A 24,232-nucleotide genomic window follows, 5' to 3' on the forward strand; every position below is an offset into this window, starting at 1 on the left:
GCAAAAGGAAGCATAGGAATAGGAACATGGAAGTAGGAAGCCACAAGCATAAACTGAAGAAGTGTAAGAAGAGCAGCCTGATCTCTAGAGTCCTGTGGTATTCTCAGGTACTATATACACTAGCTAGTACTTTCATTGGATTTGTTTGAAATGGAGTATTTAGGGGTTTTGTTAATCCAGAATGACTTTGTTTTCTTTTCTTTAATAGTATTGTGATGACTACAAACAGGATAGAACACCCAACTGTGGTATTCTCTATCAAGCATATTGGCCAGATGCCTTATCTGAATAATCTGAACTTACCCAGCAGTCTTTGACTCTAAGTGGTTTTCTTATGTCCTAGCAGAGTTATTTTTGATTGGAGTTTTTGGACTTGTTCACTGACTCATTTTTCTAGCATTCATTCAGTAAAAGTTAAATTGAGTAAAATTTTAACTCCTTACGTACAGAAGTGAACAATGGTTGATGTATTTTTTTTCTTTAACAAATCAGTAGTTTGAGTTTCACTATTCTCTTTAAATGAAATCTACAGACTTCTCAGTAAAAACTTACTTGATATTTTTCTGCCTTTTAGCATTTAAGGGATAATACACAGATAATGATATTTTGGGCTCTTGAAAATCAGCTGAGACTTAAAAAAGATGGAGTTGGGACTGTTTTGTTTTTCAAAGCAATTTGTTTGCATTGAAATTTCAGATGAACCTCGAAGTGATTTATGGAGACACAGATTCTATTATGATAAACACTAACAGCACCAATTTGGATGAGGTCTTCAAGCTAGGGAACAAGGTAAGGAATTTTTTCTTTGTAAAACTTTTGTACATGGCAGGCTCTGAGCAACCTGCTTTAGTGGAGGATTTCTCTGCTGACTGCAGGGGCTTGGACTAGATGACCTTTGGAGGTCCCTTCCAACCCAAACCATTCTATGATTCTATGTCTCTGTCACAACACTGAGTGGTGGAGATGGTATTAAGGAAGGACTCTCTGGCATAAGCAGAGAACAGGCCACAAGGAAGAACCTGACAACATATGGAAGCTATGGAATAGTAAAAGCTCTGAGTATACTCTCTTCAGGTGTAGCTACTGTGTGCATTTTAAAAAGTGATGAAATGAGATTTCATTTAATGTCTGTGAAATAATTTAATTTCTGTGGAATATTTCATTGTATAATGAGCTTTTTTTTGACTAATCCTAAGTTACCAGGAGACTGAGTATTTGTTAAGCCAAAATGTACAATTCCTCTATGTTCATCTCGGTTACAGTGTGAGCATAATTCTGGTTTTGCTGGTTTTTGTATTGGCATGATAAATGTCTGTCAGTTTAGTTTTGTTCAGTCAGGTAGTATGTATTACATTCTATGTGCCATCAGTTTTCCAGTGGTAAATTCAAATGTTGCTTTCCAAGTTCTACTCGGTATGGAAGAAATCCATTTGATTTCCATATTGCCACTTGCCAGTTGATAGTTTTGTGACTCTCTCAAATTGTGGAGGAGAAGAGAGAAATTTTTGAGAAGATTTTAAAGGAAAGGAGTAAGAAAAAATGTGTTTGAAAGATGGAAGAAGTTGTGAATAAAATGTGAGTTATGGAAGCTCTAAAAACCCCAAAATGTAGAGAGGATTTCAGTATAGCATTAAATAATATCATGTAATTGTAAGACAAGAACAATTCTGGGGTGGTTGGATTGAGTTTGGGGGTTGGTTTTTTTATTGGTGTGATTGGTTGGGTTTTTTTTTTCCCTTTGGGTTTTTGTTTTAGAATGCTTCTGCCTTAATGCTGATTTGGTACTTTGAGGAGCTGATGCATCTCAAGAGCATCGTAAAAGGAATAGTACCTTGATGTCTAATGAGTAGCAGAAGGGCTGGTAGCATGGAGTAAAGCAGTCTCTTTTTTTTGTTTGCCATGCACAAGACTGTATTATTTCATGTCTTTATAGAGTAATTTATAAGAAAACTTAATCTTACTCTAGCCCAACTGAGCATAAGCCTAGCAGTATGCTGGCCAAGAAGGCAAACACAATCCTGGCCTGTATCAGGAATAGTGTGGCCCGCAGGACCAGGGAAGTGATCATATCCCTGTACTCAGCACTGGTGAGGCCGCACCTTGAGTACTGTGTTCAGTTTTGGGCCCCTGAAAATGGGAAGGACATTGAGTTGCTGGAGTGTGTCCAGAGATAGGCGATGAGGCTGGTGAAGGGTATTGAACACCAGTCCTATGAGGAGAGACTGAGGGAGCTGAGGTTGTTCAGCCTGGAGAAGAGGAAACTGAGGAGAGACCTCATCACCCTCTACAACTACCTGAAAGGAGGCTGTAGTGAGGTGGGGGATGGCCTCTTCTCACAGACAACAAATGATAGGGTGAGAGTAAATGGCCTTAAGTTGCCCCAGGGGAGGTTTAGTTCAGATATTAGGAAGAATTTGTTCATTGAAAGAGTCACCAGGCACTGCCCAGGGTGATGATGGAGTCACTATCCCTGGAGGTGTTTAAAAGACATTTGGATGAGGTGCTTAGGGAATGGTCTAACAGTTGTATACAGGGAGATGTTTTGTTACGGTTGGACTCGATCTTAAGGTTTTTTCCAAGCAGGTAATTCTCTGATTCATTCTAGTTTGATCCTTGATCCTGTACTCCCCATTTGCTGGTTAAATGTTATAGAGGAAGAGTTTAAAAATAAATTTGATAAATTTTGTAGTCCAACAGGATCATTGTCACGGGTTAAATACTTCTAACTTTGATTCAGGTTTACTGATGGAATAGGTAAGTTTGTGAACTTGTCACCTGCTTAATGATTCTCAGACTTTTTTTTATGCTGTGTGCTTCTGTATCCTGTATCAGTTGTTGGGTTTTGATTTCAGTTTTCATATTGTGTGCTTCATTTCAAAAGTGAATAAATTTATGCCTGTAAATAAGCACACAGTCAAACCTAGCATCACAATTATGGAAGTTGTGGCTTTCAGTATTCGTTCTGTGGCGTAAAGAAGTGGTTCTTTTGTTTCCTCCTTCAATGTTTCTTGTTTGTTTATTCCTCACAAAAGTGATAGCTGCATCTTTTGTGAGGATTTCTATCATTTAGGTTTTCTTCATTTTGCATAATTCATGTTTTTTAAAAAAACACTCAGGGTAGAGAACTGTATCTGTTGATGAGGAACACTCTCACTGTTCTGTTGCAATAATAACTTCATTCACAAAATTCCATGTTCAGAGATGAGGGATATTTACTTTGCAATCATTATGGTTTTGGTTTATTGTGAAAGTGTGTGGAAGGCACAGGTTTAATGCAGGCACATCCTGTAAGAGCAGTTAGTGTTTTGTACTCCAATTGGATCACAACAGATTTGGGGGTTTGTGGTTGGAAAGCTGCAACTTGGAGAGGGCCCTGGGAGTATTGGTTGATAGTTGACTGAACATAAGTCAGCAGTGTGTCTGGGTGGCTTGGAAAGACAATGGCATCCTGGCTTGGATTTGAAACACCGTGGCCAGCAGGAACAGGGAGGTGATCATCCCCCTGTGCTGAGCACTGCTGAGGCCACATCTTGAGAGTTGTGTTCAGTTTTGGGCCCCTCACTACAAGGACGCAGAGCTGCTGGAGTAAGTGCAGAGGAAGGCCACAAAGATGATCCAAGGGCTGGAACACCTCTGCTGTGAGAATAGGCTGAGGGAGCTGGGATTGTTTAGCCTGGAGAAAACTCCAAGGGGACCTTAGAGCTGCCTTCCGGTACCTGAAGGGATCCTAAGGGAAGGCTGGAGAGGTACTTTCCATTAGGGTGTCTAGCAGTAGGACAAGGGGGAATGGTTTTAAGCTGTGGGAGAGTAGGTTTTGACTGGATCTTAGGAAGAAGTTCTTAAGTAGGAGGGTAGTGAGACTCTGGAATAGGTTGCCCGAGGAGGTTGTGGATTCCTTCTCCCTAGGGGTGTGCAAGGCCAGGTTGCATGAGTCCTTGAGCAGATGAGTTTAGTCAAGAGGCACTGCTGCCTTTCAACTAGCCTCTCAAAGAAATCCAGTAGGCATGTTGTAGGGAAAAGGGTATAAATAAACACTTGCCTATTTGTGCAGATTTGTCCTGTACATACAGACACAGAATTCTGGTCTACAGTCATAGTTCTCTCTCCCCTCCCAGATTTGGGCATGGGGCACCTTGACAAGGGAAGTTTTCTATAAAGCAATTTTCATATTCTAAGTGACAATCTCTTAAGTGCATCCCTACTCTGAAATCTGTTGTTTCTTTAATTTATGTGAGAAACTAGATGGAGTAGCTGCCCTGGTAAAACAGATTGGAGTCAGTTATCTACAAGGTCACATTCAGTGCTGTGGTTTTCTGCTCTGCTTAACTTCGTTAGGGAGTCAGGTATACCAAGCTGTAAGTCCTGCAGAAAGCAATGGGTGAACCTTAATTGTAATAGTAGTTCATATTTACTACTGTGTACTTAATTTCATGATTAACAATACTCACTGGGTCATTAAAATGTGTATGCAAACACACAGTGTGTAAAGTTACTTGGTTTATAACTCCAGAATTGATACACTTCTAGATGGAAGTTAAATTTATCTATAATTCTTGTGTTTGGCTTTAATGTTGCTGTATTTGCAGATCAAAAGTGAAGTGAACAAGCTCTATAAATTGCTGGAAATTGATATTGATGGAGTCTTTAAGTCTTTGCTACTGTTAAAGAAGAAGAAATATGCTGCTCTGACTGTTGAACCAACTGGAGATGGGAAGTACATAACTAAGCAAGAGCTGAAAGGATTGGATATTGTCCGAAGAGACTGGTGTGATCTTGCAAAGGAGACTGGAAAGTGAGTTTCTTTTGAGGCATTGTCCTCTTCACCCTGTTTTGAAAAGTACATGCTTCTTAAGTGTTTGATATCACATGGCTGTTTTCCTGAAGAGTGCCGACTGGTAACTAACATTAATATTAGAGTCTCTAAACTCTAAACACTACATTTTGGCATTGGTAACAGGTTCTACTTGTGCAAGTCCAAATGTCTCTAAATTCACTGTCTGCTTTTGCATCTTCAGTGGAAGCTGTACATTTGAGTTGTTGTAGTTTTATATATGCAGTTTAATCAACCACTGAAATCTTGTGAAAGCTGAAATCTTGTGAAAATAGAAGGTGCTATCAGTGTTTGGAGTCACAGTTGTTAGGTGAGGTTGTTTTCAAACATGGTTAAAGGACCTGGTGGCCAGTCCTTTCAGCTTCCTCTAACAGAGCTGGAAGTGCACTGGGTGCAGCTTGCGGAGATGATTATAGGATGGCTTGGATTGGAAGGGACCTCCAAAGATCATCTAGTCCCACTCTCCTGCAGTCAGCAGGGACATCCTGCACAAGATCAGGTTGCTCAGAGCCTTGTCGAGCCTCACTTTGAATACCTCCAGGGATGAGGCCTCAACTACCTCGCTGGACAACCTGTTGCAGTATTCCAGCGCCCTTATAGTAAAGAACTTGTTCCTAACATCCAATCTAAATCTCCTCTCGTTTCAAACCATCACCCCTTGTCCTGTAACTGCAGGCTTTTGGAAACAGTCTCTCTGCAGCCTTCTTGTAGGCTTCACTGGAAGGCTGCTCTAGGTCTCCCTGGGGAGACTAACCTCTCTAAGACTATTTCTCTTCTATTTTTTTAAATTAGACTCTTCTGATACTTTATTTCGACAGATACTGGATTGATGCTTTATTAATTGTTGCACAGGGTATTTTCATACTTCCATTCAGTAGAACTAATATATTTAGCATTGTAGAAAAATAATTATCATGGGTAGATAGGTGGTCATCTGAGGGCTGACTCAACTTACATTGCATACTGCCTCTTGAAAACCTGACTTAAAGAAATTTGTGGTCCAAATGCATCAAAAAATGAATACTTTTTAAAAAACCAGTAAAAATACACCACACACTTGCTTACTGTTCTTAAGACTTGCATTTTCTAAGAAAAGATGCATCATAATAGAAGCAAATTTTTCCAAGTTAAGAATGTATTAGTAATTAAAGCTATACAAATGTTTGAGAGTGTTCTTTAGTGACTAACTCTTCTGCAGCTGGCAGATCGTCCAACCACATTTTACAGAAATAGGCAAGACTTTGCTTACTTGCTATGTTCTCTGCTCCCCCACCTCCCCATCCTAAGATACCTGCTATGGAATAATTAATGGTAAAATGAAATGGGAGCAGAAAAAAGAAACCAGTTGCACCGAGCAGTTCCATTTCGCAGCTTAACATTAGAATCAGTGGTAATAATTTGCTTTTAGTAAAATAAATGAATAAAGTCCAGCATGAAATATCTTGGCTAATTTCTATACATTTTGCATTAGACCTTCATCCTCAGATTATTTTACAGATAATCTAGGGGAATTATAGAATGGTTTGGGTTGGAAGGGACCTCGAAAAGTCATCTAGTCCTAACCCCCCTGCAGTCAGCAGGGACATCGTCCACTAGATCAGCCAGCTTAGAGACTCATCCAGCTTGACTTTGAAGATCTCCAGGGATGGGGCTTCAACTACCTCCCTGGGCAACCTGTTCCAGTGTTCCACTGCCCTCATGGTGAAGAACTTGTTACAACATCCAATCTAAATCTCCTCTTCTCTCATTTCAAACCATTGCCCCTTGTCCTATCACTCCAGGTATTTGGGAAACAGTTCCTCTACAGCCTTCTTCAGGTACTGGATGGCTGCTCTTCGGTCTTCCTGGAGCCTTCTCCCCAGTTTCATCAGCCTGTCCAAACCTCATATGTTTCAGTAAACAAACAAACAGATAAGTCTTACCATTAAATGGCACAAACAACATGAACAAGCCCCATGTACATTCCCTTTACAGGACAGAAGATGCTCAGTGCCCATAAAAACCCCTCAAGAACAGATGAATTTTTGTTTACTGAAAAATACATTAAGTCTGCTGGGTAAGAAACCTCATTGGAGAGGTGTTCCAGACCCCTGATCAGCTTTGTGGCCCTCCTCTGGACCTGCTCCATCAGGTCCTTGTCTTTCTTTTGTTGAGGGCACCAGAAGAGAGGGTTGTATTTATTGTAATAGTTTTGCTTTGAGTGTCTTAAGTTTTTATTTCATTTCTGGTCTGTTTTGACAGCTATATAATTAGTCAGATTCTTTCTGATCAGCCCCGAGATATAATTGTGGAAAATATTCAAAGGAAGCTTATAGAAATTGGAGAGAATGTGATCAATGGCCAGATACCAGTAAATCAGTTTGAAATAAATAAGGTAAGTGGTGTCTTAGCTTCTTCCTTTCTCAGACAAAAATTGACTGCTGATAAAAATCTTTTTAATCCTTATGATTCCAGGAAATATCTGGAGTGTTATTAGATACTGCATAGCATGGATCATACTGTAAAAGTCTTACAGTATGAGAAGAAATACCTTTGGGAGGCCAGTCTTGCTTCTTCAGAATAATAACTTTGTGTCTTTCCCCGGCCTGCTGCCTTCCCCACTGATTCTGCACTTGGAGAAGCTTCAGGAGAAATTTTCTCCAGAATTGTTATTTTAGATTTCAGGTTCAAAATACATCAATTGAACAACACAATGGAAGAGAATCAGACGTTCTCTTTTCTGGAAAACCCATGTGAAAACATTATTATTGGTTTATTTCCCTTCAACACTCTATAGAAGAATGCTAATAGTCATTTTGAGATCTCATTCAAGACTTGCCTGCAGCAAGAAGTAAAATTTTCTGCTTTATCTACAGATGTTTTAGCAAACATCGTGATGGGTTTGGTTTACTTTTATGACTCATCTGTGAAACCTGTCTTCTAAACCTCCATAGCCCCTCCTTCCCCCTGTGGGGAGTGTTTCACTAATGAATTGGATATTACACTCCCCTCTCATGCTTCTAAGAGAAGAGGCTTCCCAAATTTGCTGCATCCAAACTCCTCTTTCTTTTTCTAGCCAGACACTGGAACAGGTTGCCCAGGGAGGTGGTTGAGGCCCCAGCCCTGGAGATACTCAAGGTGTGGCTCGATACAGCTCTGGGCAGCCTGATCTAGAGGAGACTGTCCCTGCTCACTGCAGTGGCAATTGGACTTAATGACCTTTGGAGGTCCTTTCTAACCCAAACCATTCTATGATTCTGTGATCTGTCTGCTCTGTAAGACTGTCTGAACAAATCAAGAAATGTGTTCAGGTTGTCGTATGAGTGGTAAAGAAATCAGTGGCTTTTATCACAGAATCACAGAATGTTAGGGGTTGGAAGGGGCTTCAAAAGATCATCCAGTCCAACTCGCCTGCCAGAGCAGAATCACCTCAAGTAGATCACCCAAAAATGCATCCAGGCAGTTTTGGAATGTCTCCAGAGGAGACTCCACAACCTTACTGGGCAGCCTGTTCTAGTGCTCTGTCACCCTCACAGTGAAAAAGTGATGCAAATGTTCTTAAGGTCCAAGTAAAAAGTACTTATATAATATTGTCAGCTCCAAATGCTGTGAATGTTCCTCAGTTTTACTACTTTGAAATAAAATCAATCATTTCATTACTAAGTCAAATGTTATTTTGAAGGACTGGGATGATGGTAACTATTGAAATGTAGCTTTATATGTAAAGGAAAAATTCCTTGTGGAATATCATTAATATGAAACACATGGAATATCCATGCATAAGATATGTTGAAATCCAGTAGTATCTTCTTGCTACAGAACTTGTTAAATAGACTTAACTACTTGCTATTTGTGTTTACTTCTTGGCCTGACCTGATGCAGGGGTAAAAGGGTAATCTCTGGCTGTATTTTTGTCTTTTGCTTAATGTTTTCATCTGCAATTTCATTTAATTTTAAAACAATTGCACAGCATCTGAAACGGTTTGAACTGTTGTGCTTTTAATATAATGCATTTTTCAGACAGTAATTATAAAGGGATCCTCTTGCCTTAAAAATGTTGCTATTAACAAAATATGAAGGACTGGTACCTAGAACTGGAAAATACCTTTGCTACAATCTTTTCATCTTATTTTTCCTGTGTTGTGAGTAGTAGATGGAAGACAATAGCTACTACATAATCTTGCCTTTCAAATTTCTAAGTTGTCCATCACTCCAGCAAAATACTTTTCTCATATTTATGTTTCTGTTTCCTCCTTTGATCTCTTAGGCATTGACAAAAGATCCCCAGGATTATCCTGACAAGAAAATCTTGCCACATGTGCATGTTGCCATGTGGATAAACTCGCAGGGAGGCCGAAAGGTGAAGGCAGGAGACACAGTGTCGTATATCATTTGTCAGGTAAAAATGTCTTTATACCTAAACACTGGGTGTTGTTTTGAGAGATGGCAAAAGACAACCAGCTCCTGGAAAAAAAGTCTTGGCATTTGGAGTGATATTATGTTACAGCTTAAAATAGTCAATTTTCTATACTAAATTTAGTTTTACAGAGCCAGAAAGGGCCATTGTGATCAGCTCAGCTCATCTATTTCCGTAGAGTGACTGATAAAATTTCCCTGAGTTAATTTCCATTTGGAACTGAACTTATTTTTAAGCATGGTATCCAGTCTTCATGTTCAGGATGATAAAATTCTGGTGATAATGAACCTCTCATTCTTGGAAAACTGATTGATAGAGATATTAAATATTGTTATTGTTATTTCTAGTATCAACCTCTGTCTTTTCAATTCGTAGTCGTGGCATCTGGCAGTACCTCTGTTGGATGGACTTTGGAATTTGAGAAACTTCCTGTTTTCAGATGTTTATCCTATAAATAATTTTTTTGTTGCCTCACAAATAAGAATTCCACTTTGGATTTTCTATTAAAAAAGAAGTGTAGGTGTGATTGGATGGACCAAAGGTTCTCTTACACAAAACTGATGGACTCAGCAATGTGACTTCTACAGCAGACCACTGTTTCAGCTCCTTCATCATTAAAAGCTGAAAGACAGTATATTCTGTTTAATTGAGAGTTCCTAGTCTTTTGTGATGAAGCTGCCAAGACTTAGGAGAGCTGGGCAATGGGCATGGCTGAGCAATGGCACAATACAAGAGAAGAATGTACTTGTTGAAAGAAGGGAGCTGAAGGAATTGCATTGTAATTATTTTTGCAAAGCAGCTGGATGAGCTGAATAGTCCTAAATTAATTTTGTTCTGAATACTAAGTTGTTTGAAAGGAGTAGGAGGGAGCAATGGCTTGCAGTCTGTCTTTATTAGTGATGGGTTTTCAGTCCGTGGTTGCTGACCCTATTGAAGCCAGTCGCTCATCTTAACTGAAAAATTGAAGTGTCACATGTTAATAATATTAGCATTCATTTAATTTTGCTGTGATTAAGGCAAAAAAAGGCACTGTACTTAGCAAAAAAATATGCTGTGTTATTCCCTGCCTCATACTTCCCTTATTGAATGATTGCTAAAATACCGCTGCAAGTTCTGCTCTAAGACTTTTTTTGACACACACTGGAAACAAAATTCCCTAGCGCAGTTGGGAATGCAGTTCTGCAGACTGAGCCACGTTTATTCAGGAGAGTGCCACCTTCTTACAGCTAATACTTCAGTCCTCCATGAATCCCGTTTTCAATTCCATTATTGCCTTCCCAAATTGAATTATTTTCTCCTAATCTTCCGCTTTCAAGGTGGAGGAGAACGTAATGTATGCTCTGACCTCTTGGAGTGATGTTCCTCCCTTGGCTTGAGATGTCAGCATGTGCTTGTTTCAGTAATTCCAAATATTTCAGAGTACGCTCTTACTATTCTTATTATTGGTAGTAGTAGTATTAATCTCTACTATTGCCTCTGTCATTTATTTCCTGCCAACAAATGAGGGTCCAATCTCTGACCACTCATTCTATTTTGGTTCTTTGTAGAATCAAAGAATATAACCCCCCCAGCAAAACAGATATAGTTTTGGATATCCACAAGTTAAAATGTGCTTGTTGTGCAAAATGATAATGCTGCTTTAGTACAGAGTGAATCCAAAATGCATGCCCTCCGCATATTTTTAACTGGGCTGATGGTTACAATGTGTTTTCATTGTGCATTTCAGAACTGACAGATGGGACTGTTTACTCTGTCTACTCTTACTGATTTGCACGTGTAGGCTGCAATAATACAAGCTGGATTTGCATTCTTGAACTTGCTAGTCGATGCCAGCATCAGCAATGCAATTTTTATTTCACTACTGCTGGGTTTGTATCGGATGCGGAATAAATCAACCAAAAGAGAGTGACTCTGTAACCATTTTGTGTTGAAATAATGCATAACATTTGAAACCTAATCCTTCGTACATACTGAATGTGGGTTTCACTTTTTTCCCCCCTCCCTTTTTCCTCTCTGTTTTGTATCTCTGTCTCAGGATGGATCAGATCTCAGTGCCACTCAGCGAGCGTATGCCCCGGAGCAGTTGCAAAAGCAAAGCAATCTTACTGTTGATACTCAGTACTACTTGTCACAGCAAATACATCCAGTAGTTGCTAGAATATGTGAGCCCATAGAGGGAATTGATTCTATTCTCATTGCAACATGGTTAGGTAAGTATTCTAAGTTCAGTTGGTTTAAAGAATTACAGGAAACAAAGTGAGAACTTAAAATGTTTACTTCTTAACAGAAGTGCTTCCCCAAACTGGTTTTTCCACAGTGAGCAGTTTGTGGAAAGCAGCTTGTAAGTGTATTTCTTATGACTTCTACTTTTCAGAAGGTGCTTGTTAACATGACCTTAATCTTATAATCTTTGTTCAGCATTGCAGACATTTACTGTTCATAAATGACACTACTAGAGATTTCTAGTTACTAAAATAATTCTGGAGCATCCAGAACTAGCATTTGTCCAGAGCGAAGCGCTAGCATCTCTAACATCTCCTCAGTCATAGTTATCATGAAAGGATACAGAATCACAGAATTATCAGGGTTGGAAGGGAGCCCAAGAATCATCTAGATCCAACCCCCCTGCCACGGGCAGGGACACTTCACACTAGATGAGATTGCCCAGAGCCACATCCAGCATGACCTTAAAAACCTCCAGGGATGGGGCTTCCACCACCTCCATGGGCAACCTGTTCCAGTGTCTCACACTCTCATGGGGAAGAACTTCTTCCTAACATCTAATTTAAATCTCCCTTGCTCTAGCTTGCATCCATTCTCCTTAGTCCTGTCACTACCTAACGCCCTAAAAACTCCTTCCCCAGCTTTCTTGTAGGCCCTCTTCAGGTACTGGAAGGCCACAATAAGGTCTTCTCAGAGCCTCTCTTCTCCAAACTGAATAACCCCAACTCTCTCAGCCTGTCCTCCCAGGAGAGGTGCTCCAGCCCTCTGATCATCCTCATGGCCCTTCTCTGGACACGTTTCAGCACACCCATATCTTTCTTGTAATAGTAGAGTATAAGTGAAGACTTCTGTTTGCTAGAAGTGATGTGGTGGATAATAGAAACATAAAACTTGCCTGCTCCAAATGAAGAAATGAAGTGACCAAAAAAACCAAGTGGCATTAAAAATGAGTAATGCTGGTGACCCACAGAATCACCAGTTTTTATTCAACTAAGCAATGGGGAATTGTTCTTTTTAGAGTGTTTTTTCCTCCTAATGCCAAAGGAAATAGAATTAAAGATTTTTCAGCCCAACTGACTGTCTACTCCCTAGGCTTCCTAGAAAGAAGGAGAGGTGTTAAGAAAATTAACACTTTATCTGGTCTCTTTTTCAGGAAAATATGGTGCTGTGTTGTGTCATTGTTTTAGTGTTGTTTCCTCCCTAAAACTGATTCAGCAACAGATACTTTTTTTCAGAGGGTTGCAATGTGTCAGTTTAATAATTTCCTGTAGACCTGAGCATAGCATCGAACAGTAAGTTCAGACTGGCAGAAATAATTTTGTTCAGAATTATGGAATACTCAAAAGGTCAGTCCTTAGCATTCTTTTTTTAGGTAATGGTCAAGATCCAGGTTTGGGTCACTTAAAACCAACTGACACTGTGTTGCCTTCAGGACTGTTCACCCGGGAGACTGCATCTCTGTAGCTTCCTTACTAACAGGGTTCTAGTCTTGGTAAGCTCCCAGTTTGCACTTAAATGTGCAATTACGTTGCTGTCTTGTTGCTTCTTAAGAAGCATAGAAGCCATAGAAGATATTAATTTCTCAAGGCAATCTATAACATGCAGCTTTTTCCATCTCTATTTCCAAGTTGTCCATTTAAAAAAATTAAAAGGATGGGAATTTTGGTGGGTTTTGTTTGTTTTCTTCTGGGAGGCTGCAAGGATATCTTCTTAGAGGCATTCAATGTTGCAGTGTGTCCTCAACAGCTCTGGTACTCTGAGGAGGTGTCAGCCCTGCTTTACACATGCAGGCTGACCATACATGTAATTTTGTTTATGTGGCAGGGCCTTGGTATACAACTTTCCCTTGATGTCAGAGTGGACTATGTGGTATGCATGACTGAAAAGGTCAAGCACTCTTGGTTAGACTGAAGCAGTTTAAAATAGGCAGTAACTCGTACTTCGTTTAGGTAGAAGACAGGAAAGATTTCTGAAGGTAATTTATTTTATCTGGCAAAGATTGTTAGTCTTGTAGAGTTGAGCTCAAACTCAGAGCTGTTCCTTATTCACAATTTTCAGTAAGGACTGACTCCCTTCAGGCACATAAATTAAGTGCCCATATCTTAAGAACTGTGTGCCACTTGATAGCACCTACTGTTTGCAAATGCCTCTGCTGCTTTTTGCACTATAGTATGTTCAAGATGAAAATTTCCTTTATGGACTATAATAGCATCATGCAGCTGAGAGTTTATTAATAGTCCACAATTGTCAGTCTGAAAACCTGTATGTATGTATCTATTACAATCTTAGATGTGAAATGTTGACCTTGCTGTGCTGTAAAAATGGCATCTCCTTCTCCAGCTTTGCTGTCTTTAGGAATGCTTAGATGGAGCATGGGGGTAAAGTAAGGTCTTTTTCAAAACTTTGGCTCTACTCAAGTCTTTCTATGCAGCATTTAATCAGAGTCATGCATAAATTGTTACAAGCTGAAGTAATCTTAAAGGGTTTTTCTTAAATACCACTGGAGGGGTAGTCAAGTGGGTTTGTTTCAAAGAAATTGAAACTAGTTTGCAAGATAGAAAAGTGTACAAGATACTTAAGCCAAGCTTGCTAAAACAAGCAAAAATGAAAAGTGTTTACTCTGTGTTTCTAAGTTGGGCTTTTTTTGCTTAGTATTTTCATCCTGTCATTGTCTTGTTGCAAAGGAGTATTTTTTTCTGTTCTGAAGAAGAAAGCTAATGTTCTGGAGGGTATCTAAGTGTCATATCTGTGGACCAAAACTTAGTTGCATTCTCGTTGCATCTTCCTTTGCCTGTTCTGATTTATTGTTACATAGAGTTTGTGTCTGTATAGAGAGAATGGTTGTAGGAGAAAGATCTTGGTTTCATATCTAACAACCTCTTTATAAGATGAATGTCACCATTAAGTCCAAGTAGATAAAACTGAGCTCTGTTTAGGGAAGCTAGGCACATATCAAAATGGTGAAAAGTTCTTTGTTCTGTCTGTGCTCAATGCAAGTTATTTTAAGTGATTTTAGATGCTGAAGAACAAAAGCAAATAACCACACCTAAAAATTGCAGAGAATACCATATTTATTCACTATGGAATCAAGCTGAAAATTGCCTTTTGTTTTTGGATGTTGCAGGAGATCTGTCTAGCCTTTGAGACATGGAAATTCTTTGTTCCTAAAAGTGACAGCCTCATGGGCATACTCTCTTTTTCTTGGAAGTTCTCAAGCAAAGGCAGTTAAAAGATGAGGTCTGTCAGAGTTTCTGAAACTAAGTGTGCAATCTGATCAGTAATACCATTAAATTAATCTAATCTTTATAAATGAGTGGAGACCTTACTTCATCCTGAAGGTACCAATAGCTTGAAAAAGAACTATAGTGGCAGAACAATTCTCTTAATGTGTTTTAAGTAAGGGTTTTTTCTCTGATATATAAATACCACTCCGTGTCTTATTTCTGTGTTGTCAAAAGTATCTAAAAGTTACGGAAATAGAGTCATTTAACAGTGGGATTTTGGTAGTTTATTAGTGCGTTAACATCCTTTGCTCTAAATTGTGGAAGTTGCTGACTGCTGTCCTAGACTGCACCTTCTGAAAGAGTTGTGAGCTGGATGTGCACGTTGGTGTTCTGCAGATTGCTTGGCATTTGGGTGTTTCTTAGGAAGGCTAATTTTAGGGAGTCATTACTGGATCCTGAGGAGGCTTGTCATTAAGAGTACTTCGCAGTACCAGTTCCTCCTTCCATGCAGCATCTTAGCGGTGCCTTGTAAGGAAACCTGCCACCACCTTTTTTTTTTGTCTTCTTCCTAGAAAGTAATTTAATAGGTGCCTTTAATACACAGTATTTAACAACTACTTCACCTGACTCTCCTGACAAAACCCAGGACTGTCGTGTTCTCCTTGTGGCACACAAGATGCTGTCTTGCTTTAGAGAGTGAAGGTAGAGGAGAATGATGGAACAGAGGTTGGGCTAGATGACCTTTAAAGGTCCCTTCCAACCCAAAACATTCTGTGATTCTGTGAAATTAGGCTTAAAGTAATGGCAAAACTTTGTGACAATAGAGTAGTAAACCACGGAGTGTATGAATTTTGCTCTACGTGGTCTAAGCTGGGCTTTACTGGGATGCCTCAGATCTGCTTAGAAACTGAGATTCCCTAAAGCCTGTTGCCTGTTCCGACGGCGCCTGAAGCCGTTTTAGAGACCCCGTGCAGAAGGCACACTGGCTTTGGAGGGTCTGCCTCTTCGGGAAGAACGAAAAGCCGAGCACTTCCGAAGGGCCGAGGCCTTCGCCGGCCGGGATCGAATGCCGAGGGCGGTGGGCCCGGCCCCGCTGCATCTCCCTGAGTGAAATGGGCGGCGGCGGCCTGCAGGTGGCAGCACCGGCTGCCGTTTCCCCGCCTCACGCCGCACGGGTAGCGGGCGAAGGAGCAGGCCGCGGCACGGGGAAAGTTTCCCGACTAACCCGCGGCTGAAACACAAAATTCAGCGAAAAGCCCTGGGGGCTTTGTTCAGCGGGGAACCGGCCCAGTGCCCTGCCAAACGCCTGCCCGGCGGCTGAGGCTCTGGGGAGCTCCTGCCTTGCTGCGTGCTGCTGCTCTGTTCCCGGAGCAGCGTGCAGGGGCAGGGGTAGGAGCGTGCCTGGAAAGATGTGTGAAAATAATCCGCAGAACTTTTATTTTTTCTAATACTGCCTTTGAAAAAAGGTCAGATAATTTTTACTAGTTTCTGGAGAAACCTATTTTGCTTGCTAGGTAGTAAATGTTTTTGTAATTAATCTATTAAAGAATCCCAGAATAAGCCCTAGAACTTAATATTTCTCTTTGTAGCTCCAGATTCGTCGATGTATTTTTTTAATGTTCCATTTCTTTGTTTCGAGTGCAGCCTTTTAGTTTTTAGTGAGGTTGGAAAGCTTACCTATGGTGCAGGTAGTTTAGTAATAGCACTGCTTATTTTCCTGTCAGACTAGGTCAAAGTCCCTTTGAGTTTTGCTTGCTGTCATGAAAAAAAGGACTTCAAAGAGGTTCACTAATTAGTCTCATCCTAATAATTTTTTAATTGTCCAAACCAGATATTATTCCCCCCACACACTATCAGATAGTCCCTATTTTGTTTAATAACTAGAATAATATGACCAGTGTGACCTGGTCTGAGAGGATACCAGTGATTAATTGAACCAACTAACTATTCCTGAAAGGAGATAATACATAAAATAGGTCCCAATTCCAAAAGATAATTAAGGTAGACATGTTCTTTGAAAGCCTGATTTGTAGTCCCTTTGATTTCACTGGGGATGTTTGCACACCAAAAGTTTGATGTGCATTTGAATCATCACAATCTTTTTCCTGTTGTTTTCTCCAGCCAAACCAGCAAAGTAAGTTCAGAGACAGGTGTGATTTAAATTCCTCCAATGAATTTTTTTTTTCCTGTTAAATTATTACCAAATGTCCAGATGTTTATTTGCTGTTGCTGGTTTTGACTGCATATTGGAAAACTGCAGTTGTCTGAAGACCATTATTTATCTCCTTTTATCTTTTATTTAGTGAACTGCTTTACTCTATATTTGCTCTTTGGGGAACAGCTGAAGACAGATTTCTAGCTGAACTTTAATGACATCTGTAGCAGAAAGTTTCTGCAGTGTTTTTTCATTCCACTTCTGAACTTGGAATAAACTCAAGACATTTTGTGTGTATTCACCATTACAATGTTAGATCCAGCCTGCTCCATACTTGCATAACTGTCCGTTTTCCAAAATACTAATGCTAAGCTCAAGTCTCCCCTATCTGAAACTTTTAGCTGCTACCTGTGTTGCAGAACATGCTCTTTGTTTTCTCAAACACCAAATATATCAGCAACACTTTGTACTGAAATGAAAAAAAAGGAGGAAGGGGAAAAAAAAAAAAAAAAGAGGGAAACAAACATTGCAACACAGTTTGGGAGGGGGAGGAGTACCATATGTGTTAAAGTGTAAAATAAGCTCCTAGCATTATTTTTTGCTTTGGTTGCTTCTTTCTTTTAATGAATACTAGAGAACTGTATTAAAAGTTTACTAACCTCTCAAAGGTAAATTGTTATACTTAGGCATTGCCCTTTGTTTCTCTAGCTAAAATTAAAATAAGATTGATTACATTTTAGTGAAACCCCTATTCTACCAAGAACCAAGTGAACTTATTTGACAGTGGAATTTTTCCTTGTCCTTGAATGTCTTTCAGGATTGCAAGACAGAACTTCAGAATAGCAGTAGTAAAGTCACACATTAAATCTTTTATATAATGACAGTCTGCATCTGCCTGTATCACACAACTGCTTTATATATGCAATATTTGTGTAGGTTAAGGGCATAGTATTCCTGAACACGAGCTTTAAGTCTTCCAGGTCCTGTATGAAAATTAAAAAAACCTGGAAAATTTAAATTGGAATCTTTTTGCTCTCTCTATGGTAATTATTACATTTATTACTGGCATTTACAGCGGGTATGGGTTAGTACAGGATAATCTGCTACTCGACTGAGTCTCTGTCAAAAATATTTTTTGAAATGTTTCTCTTAGATCTTTTCTTTTTAATAATAAAGTAAACCACAGTTTTCTGAATGTTTTCTCTTCCATGCTCATCTGATTTTCTTGTTTTCTAGTATGTGCTGTTTGCTAGAGTTACCAAAAAAACCCAAAAGAACCAACCCTGCGTATGGGGTACATAGACTTTTAAAAGGTTGCACATGACAAAAGATGACCAAACTGGTGGATTTTTATTAAGTTTACTTTGGCAGTCTTATTCTTAAAGCGGTGAACTTCGTGCTTGCTTGCTTATTTACTTATTCGTGGTTGAATCAGTATTTTTAGGGTCTCTTTTGTCTATTTATTTGTTTAAAATCTTGAGTTCTGGCAATCAAAAACAAAGCATTTTGTCTCCAGCGCTGCCGTTTTAAATGCTGCTGCTGAATTTTAACCACTGCATTAGATTGAAACCTACATGCTGTTAACCACTGAGCCAAAATGAAATCGACCACTGCATTGAAATCAGAGTTGGCAGTTGTATAAGGACTTGAAGGAGTTGGTAATAGCAGTGCACCCGTGTTTCTTTTAATGGGGTTTTTATTCTCTGTTTTCAGTTTTAATGGTGCCATTTTGATTTAAAGACTGTTTCTTAATAACAATGCACATTTTTATTGAAATATTTTCAATGTAACTTAAGAAGAAAATAACAATAAAGCCATCCATAAGGAGTGGTTTCCTCAGAAACAAAATGTACTGTTGCATACTCCCATGATAATGCAGCGTGCTTGTTTTATTTATAAAGCAATCTTGCATAAGAAGACTTCCTTCGTGCTTCGTGAATCTTTATTCGTGGTTAAAAATTGTAAAATGTGTTTCTGCTTTACAGAGGAAGTTTTGCTAAGGGGAGATTTTTTCGGCTCCTGAATTCACATTTTGTAACTTTTTCTTTTGAATCTGCTTCACCAAGCACATGAAAAATTGAGCCTACTTGCATGGTTGACCTCTTAGTCTTTTGAAATTTTTGTTTCTTATTAATAGGACTGGATCCCTCCCAATTCAAAGTCCATCACCATTACCATAAAGATGAGGAGAACGATGCCTTGGTTGGTGGCCCAGCTCGGCTCACTGATGAAGAGAAGTATAGGGATTGTGAAAGATTCAAGTTTTGCTGCCTCAAATGCGGAACAGAAAATATTTATGACAATGTCTTTGATTGTTCGGTTAGTCGGTTTGGTCTTTTACTTCGATTCTCTGTTTCATTTCTGTTCATCAATGAGGGAGAAAAATAGTTACAGAGAGAACAGCTTTTCAGATAGGATCCATATGATTTCAGAGATGATACCATATTGCCTGAGTCCTGCTATTTATAGCTTTGGAAGAGAAATTTGCTGATAGGATAGCGCTGAAATATTTTTCCTATTTTTGCTTTTCAGCTGTGTCGTCTAGCAGAACATGGGAGATTATCTGGCTTCATTAATCTGTTTGCCCACAGTCGTGAATGATTGTTGCTGTAACTTTTAAAGGAATCCTTATCTTAACACCTTAGTAACTTCCAGTTCTCTGTTTAATGAAACTTTTGTGTAGTAATGGCAATTTCTTATCCTAAATCGCATTAATTGGAACAAAATGTTTTTGGAACTTGTGTTTATCTTGCTACATCCCACCTCCTTTCTTCACATTAAGGTTTTTCTGTGTTATCTTGCCTTCTGACTTTGTGTATTGAACATAAAAAGTCGTAGGGGTACATTCTTGTTGAGAAGTTCTGCCAAAAAATGTATCTCTGACCTTGGATCTCAACTTGAAATAGGGCCAAGTATTTAACTCCACATCAATGTTATATATGCATTAGTCACTGGCAAATTAGCGAGCTTCGGGGTAGTGAAAACCTTGAAACTGAAAGCAAATAAATCTTTTATCTAAATTAAAAGCAATTATTTGGAGTTAATTTGGACAAACAGCAGATGTTTTGCATTTTTTTGAACCAAAATAAAGCAGCCTTTGGAAGCAAGAGGAAAAGACACAAATCAAGCGATACTTTGTGAATCCTTGACTTTTGTTCATTACAGCTGTAAGCAAGATAGTTGATTGCATGTAGGCTTGACAATTTGCAGATGGGCTAACTTAGAGAGAAGTGGATGGCAGACTCCTTAGGAAAAAAAAAGGGAGGGTGGGGGGGAGGTGGGCAAAGGAACCCCACCAAACAACAAAAGAAACCACCCCTAAAACCACACAGACCACTGACAACGTCCCTCCATCTGGAATTGTTTAGTGTAGTTGGTGGGAGTTTAGCCAAGATGAGTCACAAAAGCTAAGTCTTACCTTGAAAGAAAGTTTTCTACAAATTATATAACTGTCTGTCCTACCAGGCTGTCCTTATTTTAATGAGAATTCTACCATCCTAATTTCAGCTCCTCACACATCACTCTCATATTCTCAAATTTTAATGTCAGGTGCTCATAAGGTTTTGCAATGAAGGGGAATTATATGGTGTAAACCCATAAGCTGTTCTTTGCACTTGGAGAAAATAAAAGATGATGATGGTGTTCTTGTTTAACAAGGTTTGGCTCTAAATCCTGGTCTCAGTTTCATAATTGATAATTGATTTCAATGTTCTGATTAAGTGGAACTGAGCAGAACTTTGATGGCCCTGACAAAGCGAGACAGTGTTGTTAAGGGGGAGACAGAGGAGCATGATTTGTCTGTAGATGAATTTTTATACTCGGCATGATTTTTTTGAATTACTAATCTCGTAACAGGTGAAGAAGCATGCTCTCCAAAAGACCTTTCATTTAGAAGAAAATGGGACAACTGTAGGTCAGAGAAGTTTTTAATGTGGGTGTGGCCAACTACGATGGGAAGAAAGAAGGCCTAGATACTATTTTTAAGTCTAAACTTCTGTGATGACTTTTGCTACACTCATCTGTTGTAGTAATACAGGCTGAATTTTTTACACTTCTGCTTACAGGGGCAATTTATTGAACCCAGCTTGCAAAGGTGCAGTAAGACTGAATGTGAAGAGCCCCCTTTCAACTCAGTGGTTCAAATGAGCAACAAATTACTGTTGGATATGAGGCGCTTCATCAAAAAATACTATCTTGTAAGTATTCACAAAATACTCTGCCATCTGAAAAGAGCTTTCTCAGTGGTCCTGGGTTTGTAGTGGCTGTCACGTTCCTTGTTCTTTTTTTTTTTTTTTCCTCCCTTTTCCTATAGTCCAAGGTAGTAGGATGCAATATCAGCTTTCTAAAAATAATCAATTAATTATTTCAAATCCTAATTTAGAATTCTCAGGTCAGTCTCAAGTCCAAATAGTCAGTATTTTAATTTTTGTCACTGTGTCAGCATTATTGCAGTTTTCCAGATTTTTAGACAAAAAAAACATGCAGAATTGATTGTCTTAGTGCTTGTGAGAAAATCTGTGAAGCCTACCAAGTATGCAGATATCAATTTTTCATGTAATAGAAATCTGATTCTCTTTCTCCAACTCAAATTGATGTGTACAGTGTTGCATTGTAAAAAGCCCTGTAAAACTTACTTGAAGTGCAACAGGAAGAGAAAGGCTATAAATCTTTCTTCACTATAAATCTTTCTTCGTAATGATTGGGAAAGATAAAACAAGGAGAAAGATAGGTAGTTAATTAATTTGATATAACTCTCCTTTGAGGGAGGCAGTGCAAGAAATGCCAACAATAGTGGTTGGCTTTTTGTAGCACTGTGGGGGGGAAATTGTAATATTTGAAACTTCCATCTTCATACTATCCAAAGTGGTGACTGGTTAAGGGGAAAAGAAAGATCTGTGACTTTTAAATAGTATCCATTTGGTTTGCATCTGTAGTATGCTGAAAGCATCATATTTTGTGAATTGGCAGCTAGCCATTTTGCGTCAGATTTTCATAGATCTTCTCCTGTTGCCTGCCCGCCTGCCTTTTATGGTTGTCTAACATTGGTTTCACAGCTTCAGGACAGACATCAGTTTTGAGGACACTCATAACCTTTGCGAGCTCATAACTTTTGATATACTTGAAAATATAAATTGAGTTTGGAAATTTGGCCTGTAAATTAACGTCTTACCTAGTACACAGTGTGGGTTTTGTAAGCGTTAATAAAATCCTTTTGCAGACAAGAGCTAAGAATTATCTTTAGTTTGGTACTAAGTGTGTATTTTGTATTATCTTTCTTCTGTATTTATTGTAATTGTAGGTAAGTGTTTTACAAGTTCTTTTCTGGAAATGTGATCATTTCTGGAGGTGTAAATAGTTTTTTTTGAAGGCCTTTGCATTGAAAGGAGTACAGAACTTTCTTAGAGTATTTAAGATCAGGTAGTGCTTCACAAGGTAGGGATAGATTATTCCTTTATGTTGAAGGTGGATGTCTTGGACAGGTAAAGTTACCAGAATGTGAGATCTTGCTTGACTTTCTTGCAGAGTCCCACTGGCTGCAAAATAACCATTCAGTTAATATTGTAATACATAATTATATTAAATGCTGCACTGCATGATTAAAAAACGTGGCAAAGTAATATGTTTACACAGACTGCTTTGTATAAATAGTTCCTTCTAAATTAGTTTTTCTTAGACATTACAGTAATACACAATGCCATATGCTAAGTAATTTCTGGCATCTAAAGTGCTAGAATATGTGGGCACACGATGTGCAGTTGTAAACTTGACGAATGAAAGAAGATAGATAAGGGGGGAAAAGTGTTGGAATATTTTTCTCTGGGGTTTGTTTTGATTCATTTTATGTTTTTTTAAGACCAAGCTGTGAAATGTTTTAATATGAACACTGCAATATGCTTACCTTGTATTATAAACTTATTATATAAACCTATTAAGTATCTTACTACATGGTATATAAAATGATGAAGTGTCCTTCATAAGGAATTTATTTGTCCTTGTAAGTAAAAGCTTTATAAACTCTGTCATATTTTTAGTACTGAGAATTTACTTTTAACCTAGTTGGCTATAATAATAAGGTTTAAAACTATGATCTGACTGTGGAATATATTCAGACTCTGGAAATGTTGAGGGTATTTTGTTGTAAAAAGTAATTTCCAAATTGCACTGTTGTTCCCTTTTAAAAAAGGGCTTTCCAGTGAATTGGGCAAGTAAACTTTTTTTTGTCCTGTTAGCTCTTTGAAAAGTCAGATGCTGTGAGTTTTAGTTTATTCTTTTCATCAAGTGCTTGTAGTGACTGTATAACAGCTGGAGTTGAAATTAACCAAATGGGTGTTTACACTAATATATATAATCCTATAAACTATAAAGACACACCCAGAAGTAGTGTGGCAAAAACTGCCTGAACCAAACTTTGAGATGCTTATTTAACAGTCTCCTATTGTAGTGGTTGCACCTGAAAGGCACAGAAATTACCAATTTTAAATAGACAAATACATAGTCTAACTTTATCACAGCATTTTTGTTATTTTTTTGTCTAGCTATCACTGTAGTTTGTGTGTTGGTCAAATGGCACATGATGGAAAAGGATAAAATACAATAATGAATTTTTTAACATTTAAAATAAAAGAGCTGCCTTTTATGGAGGCAGCCCTATCAAGAGCCTGATCAACAGCTCATTGAAATGAATAAGCTTACTGTTTTTTTGCAGTGAGCTTTGAATCAGGTTGGTTTTTAAGTGTGGAATATCATTGCATCTTGTTTCCTTTAGTCTCTTTAATGTTTCCTTCAGTCTATTTAGTGTCGTTTCCTTCAGTCTATTTAACGTTCAGTCTGTACAAGTGCTTTTGTATAGCGCTGTGTTAAATTTAGTGCCCTAAAAATCTAGAAGTGGAAAATCTTCTTGCCCTTTTTTGGCACATGAAACTCATAAATAAATAAATACAGTGGCGATACACTTCTTTCCTTTGAAAAGATGCACATCTAAGTGTAAAGAGAATTTTGTGCCCCTCCCAGAATCACATTGCTTTTGTAAATTACTCGTCTTTATATAAAATTTTCTGCAGCCATTTTTTGCCATTAAAAACGGAAATATTTTTTTATCTGCCATCCTAAACATATCTACCATTCCTCCAGTATTTAGCAGTCTCTTAATGGTATTAACAATACAAATCCCTAAACATATCTACTGTTCCTCCAGTATTTAGCAGTCTCTTAATGGTATTAACCATACAAATCGTAATCATCTTACACCTAACTGTAAATACATCTCCAAAATGCCATGCAAAGATTTCATTTCTTTTTTTCAGAAATGCATTATTCTAGGAGAGATTGTTCCTGTTGTGTGCATGCTTTCTGCTTTTTTTTTTTTAAATTTTTTTTTCCCCCCTCCTTAATTCTGCTTCAGA

General features: G+C 38.6%; 1 protein-coding gene across 1 annotated transcript in view; it reads left to right on the forward strand.

Annotated features, from left to right (window-relative positions):
• Positions 1–24,232, forward strand: part of POLA1 (DNA polymerase alpha 1, catalytic subunit) — a 230,972-nt gene that overhangs the window by 92,504 nt on the left and 114,236 nt on the right. The window contains exons 28-34 of the mRNA XM_054165862.1: positions 697–789; positions 4,587–4,792; positions 7,073–7,205; positions 9,078–9,209; positions 11,263–11,437; positions 18,967–19,148; positions 20,894–21,025. Coding sequence (XP_054021837.1) covers positions 697–789; positions 4,587–4,792; positions 7,073–7,205; positions 9,078–9,209; positions 11,263–11,437; positions 18,967–19,148; positions 20,894–21,025 — 1,053 coding nt within the window. The remainder of the gene's footprint in view (positions 1–696; positions 790–4,586; positions 4,793–7,072; positions 7,206–9,077; positions 9,210–11,262; positions 11,438–18,966; positions 19,149–20,893; positions 21,026–24,232) is intronic.

The sequence above is a fragment of the Dryobates pubescens genome, chromosome 12, assembly GCF_014839835.1.
Source record: "Dryobates pubescens isolate bDryPub1 chromosome 12, bDryPub1.pri, whole genome shotgun sequence".
Lineage (NCBI taxonomy): Eukaryota > Metazoa > Chordata > Aves > Piciformes > Picidae > Dryobates > Dryobates pubescens.